We start from the raw sequence: 8,305 nt of genomic DNA, 5'->3' as shown, positions 1-8,305 counted from the left end.
GAAGAGATCAAGCAAAAAATAACTCAAAAATTATTTTAAATAATCAAACTCATAATGAAATTGAATATTTATTTTAATTTATCCAACATATAAGAAAAACAAAGCAAGTTGTGAGATTTTGTTTTTCAAAAATTGAAAAGTTGGGATCTGTATTTAATGGCAACAAGTGGGACATCCATTTTAAAACTACCATTCAAAAAGTAGTACTTTAAGAAATATATATTATGATTAACATGATGTGTTTTATAGAATGGATACGTGTCTGAATGCCAATGTGAATATGGAAGAATTATATGTATTAAAAACACACTGGGAAACCAAATGTTTTTTATAAAAAGTAGCTTGCAATAAAAAGGAACTTGCTAGTGAACTGAATAAACTTTCACACATGGGATTTTTCTTTTAAAAATCCTCACCCACCCCACCCCCACACACAAAAAGTGGTCAATTTTAATAGTGCCATTTCATGACAGGTCATTTCTGTACAATGTGGAAGACAGTTATGCAGTCAATGGTCACTTCATAAAGTGCGTCTTTTGAAGACTTGTCTAGTAAAATTGCAATATCAAATATATAAAGTACTTAACATAAGACATGCAACAACAAAGCTAACTCATTTAAAGTTTTTAAAACTACTTTTAAAACTTTTGATTCACCAAAAAATAGAGATGTCAAATACAGTAGCATTCTCATTCTCCAACAGTGTGCATTGTATGCTTTTGTTATTTGGTAAATCTTTTGGTATGGAACAAAATTAATGCAGTCTAACAATATTTCTTCTGGCTGTCACTGTAACACGATTCCTCAGGCAGACAGGCGCAGAGCAGGTTAGATTTTTGGAAGTTTTGGTGCATTAACCACAGGATTTGCCTCCTGCAAGTATCTCCTCCCTGCACTCTTGTAATCATAGGTGCAGCCATGAGTTTCTGCATAGCGATGAGATGCACAGAAGTTGTTTCCACATCTAAAGCACAAGAAAGTTCACATGAATAGTCACATTTCATCAGGGGCTCCTCTCTGGGAGTCAGAGCTTGACTTCAGGCAGCCACGGGAGCCCTGTGGTTCTCTCGAGCAATTTCAGGAAGGGCGTTTCCCTTCCCCTCTAAACAAGCAAACCACCCCCACCAAAGGAACAAGTTAACTGTCCATATTATGAGAGTTTATAATAAAGAATCCATGACGGAATGAAATAGGGTATAGACCTTTATGAAGTAGTAAAATCACAAAAACTGGTAAATAGTCCACTATTTATACCTGGGAGAACTATGAAGTTTTGAGAAATTTTTCTAATAAAAAAATTAAATTATGTAAAAGCTAACTAATCCATGAATAGATTTAAAAAAATATTTCTAGCAATAAGATAAGCTGTTCCCATTTGAATAAAATATACTCTAAAAAGCAGCAGTTATTTTTAATATCTGGCCTCAACCTAAGGGCAGACACCATCCTTGAAGCATATTAGTCTATGTTAATGAAAGAAATAATAATGGGTATGAAAAAATTTATTAATTTTTGTAAATATATTATTCAGCTGTAAATATATTCCTGCTTTTGAAATAAAAGCATATCATATAATTGTTAAAATTTATACTACACTAATTTTAAATTTAGGCTTTTCTTATTAAGTTTAAAATAGAATATTAGAGGAGGGATTCTTCCAAGCTATATTAAAACAAAAAAAATTAAATATATCTATTATAAAACAAAAGAAGTGTACTCTCCCATTGGTTTAAACCTCCTAATTTAAAGGGCAGGGCAGGATCTCGTGAGTTTGGAAATTCATGCTGCAGCCAATTAGAAGGAGGAAAACTAAGGGCTGCCATACGAACATCACCTTTATGATGTTCTGAATAACCAACTTCAAGAGCATTTTACATTGTATTCCCAAGTTGGGCTGTCACAAAGAAAGCAGCTCAACTTTTTCAGCTAGCCAACCTGCCTGCATTCGTAGCTAGTAGCCAGTCCAGTTTTCTTTCCACAAAGAAAACAATGTTTTGCTGTTTTCTTCTTTGTTTGAATAGGGGCTTGCACAGGTGGGAGAAGATGAGTACATTCTCCTGTGTAGAGAAAGCAAACCTTGATTAATATAGGCACAAAATTCTAAAAGTGAGATACTATTAAGCAAAACACAAGCAAACTTTTATTTCATAAAAATTAATTTGTGCTATTTTTATATCTAAAATTATTTACAGAATCTGCAAGTGAAGATGCAGTAGAACTGTTATATGTTTAAGATGTGGTAGGTTTCAACTAACTGTGACTCATATTTTTAGAATGTTTGTACACACCAACACATTAGTGATTATTTCTAAGGACAATAAACATACACAAAGTTCACTAAATTTTGACAGTGAATCAAGAAAAATCTCTGATTCAAAATCATTTTTATGAGGCCTCTGAAAAACAATGTAGTATGTAGTATAATCACCGTTTTTTTCACACCAAGAAGGAACAGCAGTCCCATGAAATTGATCTTTTACTCATAATTATGCCATAGAAATCAAGTTCATCAAGCAAGTTACTTATTTTTTCAAAACTTCAATTTGTTCATATTTAAGATACCAGAACATCTATTCTTCTCTCTAGACTTCTAAGTGTTTTAAGGTCAACTCAGTTCTAATATATAAAGAGCATTGTAGAAATTTTAAACATTATAATTACATAAAATATATTAGCATTAGTTACTAATATGGTTGATTTCACAGTACAACCTTCTCAAAAAATTTTACTGAATTCTGTACTATTGTAACAACTTGATTTTTCACCTTAAAAATAGAACGTATCTGTTATAAGAAAGAATAAATCTATTTCTTTAATTACTAGTGGAATGATTTTAGAACTGAGCAAATTTCCAACAAACCCCTCCTAAGTAGAGAGGCTCAAACTCACGTCCATAGTTGCTGCAACAATGCAAGTACATAGTGCTTGGTAGCACTCAAAGTTCAAGAAGCAAGAGGAAAAGAAAACCAAAACAAGGGGAAGGAATGAGAAGAAAATTTCTGTCAATGGACGGGGACCTATTTTGTGTATGCTTCTGAGAAAGGTTTGGTAGGCCTGGGCTTAATGTTTATCTGGCAGCTAAACATCTCTAAAATTTCTTCAAGATTTCAAAAAAATTAGATTTACAAACACACCTTTTCTCACAACCTGGATTGGGTCCTGGGTGTACCAGCCCAACAAAATCATGTCTGCTCTATTACCAGTCTAAAATACATGCCCAGATCTTGCCCCAAACTGGAAACATTTGAAACAACTATCTGAATGATTCTAATAATGCTGGGCACCCACTCAGTTAGCATTCTCTTTTTCTTCAAGTGCACTTAAAGAACATTCACACAGGTGATGGGACACTTTCTGCTGCTTAAAAAATAAAAATAAGATACACATTTTCACAAAGGAAAGGCACATACCACTGGATATCCTGTATAAGCTCATCTAATGGCACTGATCCCTGAAATTCAGGTTTAAAATGGTCTTCCCTAAACCAAGTAAAAAATCTACTGATGATAGCTTAGTTCAGTGGAGTCATACTTTCATTTTTTTTTTCTTTTGTTAAGGGTGCTTAACTCAATGTTTCCCAAACTTTTTTCATTCAAGAACTCTTGTGAATGTGCTAAGACAGAGAACATCATTGTGTCAGGAATGAAGCGGCACCAAAACATAAGTGCAATCTTCTATGAGAACGATTTCCATATGCCTTTCCACCCACCAGAGAAAACCACTCTTTAGTCATCTAATCAAGGCTCATATATAAGTTTCATACAACAAATCGGGGAGGGGGGGAGTCAAATTCCTTGGACTGGCATTCAAACTCTAATATGTCCTAACTTTCCAATTTATCACATCATATCCTCTCTGGTGCACCAGACACCTTACAGGCACAGTCTCTTCTAAAGTGCTCTACTCTACTTTGCCAATCTAAGAAAACTGACTTATCCTGTAAGAAGAGATCAACCACCAACTCCTCCCTGAAGCTCTCTCTCAAGTGTATGTTGTACAAATCTTTAAAAAGTCAATAAAGTAATGTCGATGTGAAGAATTGCTTTTGAGAAAATGATTAAATATATTTGGATTAACTCACTTGTCTGGCGTTTCCAGGTCTAATATTTTACCTAGCACAATGATCCATAAAAAATTCACCCAACAGAAAATGCAGCCAACAAAGTAATAGAGTAGTGCTCAAGATGCAAGTTTGGTAATCATCTGCCTAAAATGATAACTAGAGCAATAAAGAGGAATAAAATTTCCAAGGGAAACCCTATGGTGAAAAGCAAAGAGGACCAAAGAGGAACTTAGTAGGTCAATTAAATAAAACTTACACCAAAACTTTCATAGGTTCTTGTAGGTAATTCAGAATGACACCGTTATTACTGAAAGGAAATGGCAGCAAATTACAGAGCTCTAGTTGTAGGAAGCAACAGAGTATATACCAGAGGGTTGGTAAAACAAGTACAAAAGAAATATGAGGTTAAAATAAAAATTTACAACAATGTGATAAACCAGAATGATAGAGGAAAAAAGAAAGTTTGAGAAAGAGACAAAAAAAAAATAAAAAAATACCCATTTCAAGAAGGATGGCCACAGCTTTGGCTGGAGTGTGCATAAATGTTGTGGGTTTAGTCCCTAGTCAGGGGGCCTACAGGAGGCAACCAATCGATGTATCTCTCTCACACCTCTTTTTCTCTTTCTCCCTCTCCCTTCCTCTCTCTTTAAAAAATAGGTAAAAACCTATTTTTTAACAAAAAATGGATGACCATAACCATCAGGATAAAAATACAAAGGCATCCACTGGATTTTGGTGATCTTTGGTAACCTCAGCAACAGCAGTTTCAGAGGAGCAGTGAGGAGAGAAGTGAGGAGAGCACTGAGGCCTGACTTAAGAGAGAAGAAATAAGTGAAACACAAAAGGCCAAGCTGTGGATTAGGACAGGATATGAATATGGATCAAGGAAAAATAAATATAACATTAAAAGTGAATATGCTACAATAATCAAAACAGTGTGGTACTGGCATAGACAGTCATATAGATCAATGGAACACAATTAGAGAATCCAGAAATAAACCCTCACTTATACAGTCAAATAGTTTTTGATAAGTGTGTCAATACCATGCAATGGGAAAAGAATAGTCTTTTTAATTTAACAAGTGGTCTGGTAAAAGTGAATATATACATGGAAACATGTAAAATTAGACCAATGCATTATAATATATGAAACATTTATTAAAAAATATAGCTAAGGAGATATATACTTGGAGAAACCAAGATGGCGGCATAGGGTAGATACCTGAATGCAGCCTACAACAAAAAATTTGAATTTAGAACTGAAAAACAGAGGAAACATCACCCTGAAGCGCTGGACGGCTGGCTGAGAGGAGGCTCTACCATCTGGGAAGGAGAGAGAAGGCGCGCTGACCCTCAGGAACTGTGAAGGTGCGGAGAACTGTGTGCGCGAAAAGGCGGCCGCAGAGTTCGCTGCCGGCTTGCTTGCGGAGTGCGGAGAGGGCGGGACAAATTCGCTACGGAGCGCAGAGAGGGCGGACAGCTAATGCCCGGCTGGCTTTCTTGTTCGGGAGGAAAACAGAACCACCCTATTGTGCTGATAGATGGCCCCAGACAGGGAGAGGCCAGACTGTCAGGCAGTGGGCAGAGATCTCTCGGAGGTGTGTGAAGCCAGAGGCCATTACTGCGGGACTCAGAAACCAGATCCTCGTAGGGAGGGGCTGAATAAAGCTTGTCTGCACCACCCGAGACCCCGCCCCATCCAAGCAGAGCACAGAAGCCCTTCCAGTGGCTAGCTTCCTCCTTCACTGCCAATAGGACTCTCCTAGGGAGGGGCAGAAAGGAATCTAAAGCTTGTCTGCAACCAATTGTGCGGGTTTCAACAAAGCTTGTCTGTGCCACCCTGAGACTCCGCCCCATTCAAGCAGAATACAGAAATCCTCCTAACTGAGACACTTCTGCTCCTCATAGCCAATTGGCTTGGAGGTCAACGCTTCCCAGTGATACCAACAATAAGCAAGGCTTAACAACAAGACTGCACACACAGCCCAAAAGGGCTACACCAAGACTGTCCACCTCAGGTAACTGGGAGGCTGACCCACTGAACCATATAGGACACCTTAGCACACAAAGCCACACTGCCAACTCAGGGAAGCTGTGAAAATGCCGAGACAAGGAAACAGTTCACAAACAAAAGAAATGGAGGAAAAGAAGCGACTGGACATAGAGTTCAAAACTACGCTTATAAGGTTTTTCAAGAATTTCCTAGAAAAGGTCGATAAGCCTATGAGGATATGAAAAGGGATCAACTAGAAATAATAAGGGATCAACAAGAAATAATAAGGGATCAACAAGAAATAAAGAATACATTGTCTGAAATAAAAAATATTATACAGAGTCCTAAAAACAGAATGGAAGATCGCAAGAATCAAGTCAAAGATTTGGAACATAAAGAGCCAGAAGACACTCCTCCGCAGAAGCAAGAAGACAAGAGAATACAGAAAGTTGAAGATAATGTAAGAAACCTCTGGGACAGCTTCAAGCGAACCAACATCAGAATTATGGGGGTCCCAGAAGATGAGAGAGAACAAGATATTGAAAACATACTGAAAGAAATAATGACAGAAAACTTCCCCCACCTGGTGAAAGAATTAGACTTACAAGTCCAGGAAGCACACAGAACTCCAAACAAAAGGAATCCAAAGAAGACCACACCAAGACACATCATAATTAAAATTCCAAGAGCAAAAGACAAAGAGAGAATATTAAAAGCAGCAAGAGAAAAGCAAGTAGTTACCTATAAAAGAGCACCCATACGATTGTCAGCTGATTTCTCAACAGAAACCATGCAGGCCAGACGGGAATGGCAAGAAATATTCAAGGTGATGAATAGCAAGAACCTACAGCCAAAAATAATCTACCCAGCAAAGCTATCACTCAGAATCGAAGGCCAGATAAAGAGCTTCACTAATAAAAAAAAAAAGCTAAAGGAGTTCATCACCGCTAAACCAGAATTATATGAATTGCTGAAGGGGGTTCTTTTGGAAGAGAAAGTAAATAAAGATAAAAACTATGAACAACAAATACGTAACTATCAACAAGTGAATCTTTAGATTAAACCAAGGGAATAAAAAAAAAAATCTGATGAACAATATTAACTGGTGAATATAATAGAATCAGAGGTATGGAAGGGGAGTGAACTGATGATTCTTGGGGAAAAGGGGAGAGGGGGGTGCGGGAAGAGACTGAACATAAACTGTGCACCTATGGATGAGGACAATAGGGGGTGGAGAAAGGGCAGAGGATGGGGTGGGAACCTGGTGGAGAGGAGCAATGGAGGGGGGGAAGGGATGAGGAACATTTGTAATAATATGAACAATAAAGATTTATTTTAAATATATATATATATATATATATATATATATATATATATATATATATACATGAAACCTAAATGTAAGATCTAAGTCTATAAAACTCCTAGCAGAAAAAAATAGGTGAAAATCTTCACAACACTGGATTTAGCAATGATTTATTAGACATGATACCAAAGGCACAGACCACAAAAAAAAAAAAAATAAGCAAATTGGATTTCATGAAAATTAATAACTATTATGTATCAGAAGACATTTTCATCAGAATAAAAAGGTAACTTACAGAATGGGAGAAAATATTTGCAAATCATCCTATATAATAAAGAGCTAATATGCAAATGGTCCTCAACCCTCACGCCCTCGCACCAGGGCTGGGGACCTGAGATCAGATTGGGGGATCTGAGGCTGTGCCCTCCCCTCCCGGTGCTGGGCCAGGGGACCTGAGGCTGCGCCCCCCACCCATCAGGGCTTGACAGGGGTGGAGACAGCCAGATCTGGGTCTCATGCGATTTTGAGGCGCTCATGGGTGGGCAGGCACTTGACTCTGAGTTCAGCGGCATGCCCCAGACTCTGGCAGGAGAGAGATTTTCATATTCATTTTACTAATTTTTTTCATCTCTGACACTTCTATTATAAAGGGCAAATAAATATTTCCTCTAATTAATTCCCTTTTAATATGCATGAATTTCGTGCACTGGGTCATGAGTCCATATAACAAAAGCCCAGTGACTGTTATGGCAGAACAACGAGAATGACTGATCACTATGATGAACACTGACCACCAGGGGGCAGACGCCCATGCAGGAGCTTCCCCCTAGTGGTCAGTGCGCTCCCACAGCTGGAGTGCCGCTCAGCCAGAAGCTGGGCTCGTGGCTGGCAAGCACAGCGGCAGTGGCAGGAGCCTCTCCCGCCTCCACAACAGCACTAAGGA

General features: G+C 37.9%; 1 protein-coding gene across 4 annotated transcripts in view; it reads right to left on the bottom strand.

The window, feature by feature from the left end:
• Window positions 1-449: 449 nt before the first annotated feature.
• The window catches only part of ZFAND4 (zinc finger AN1-type containing 4), an 82,747-nt gene continuing 74,891 nt past the window's right edge, over window positions 450-8,305 (bottom strand). For all 4 annotated transcript variants that reach the window (XM_084904735.1, XM_084904737.1, XM_084904736.1 and 1 more), the window contains 2 exons: window positions 1,940-2,057; window positions 450-964 (listed from right to left, as the gene is read on the bottom strand). In XM_084904735.1, coding sequence (XP_084760861.1) covers window positions 765-964; window positions 1,940-2,057 — 318 coding nt within the window. In that variant the 3' untranslated portion in view covers window positions 450-764. The remainder of the gene's footprint in view (window positions 965-1,939; window positions 2,058-8,305) is intronic.

This window comes from Pipistrellus hanaki, assembly GCF_964339955.1.
Source record: "Pipistrellus hanaki genome assembly, chromosome: 14".
Taxonomy (NCBI): domain Eukaryota; kingdom Metazoa; phylum Chordata; class Mammalia; order Chiroptera; family Vespertilionidae; genus Pipistrellus; species Pipistrellus hanaki.
This window is presented reverse-complemented; position numbering and strand designations above follow the sequence as displayed.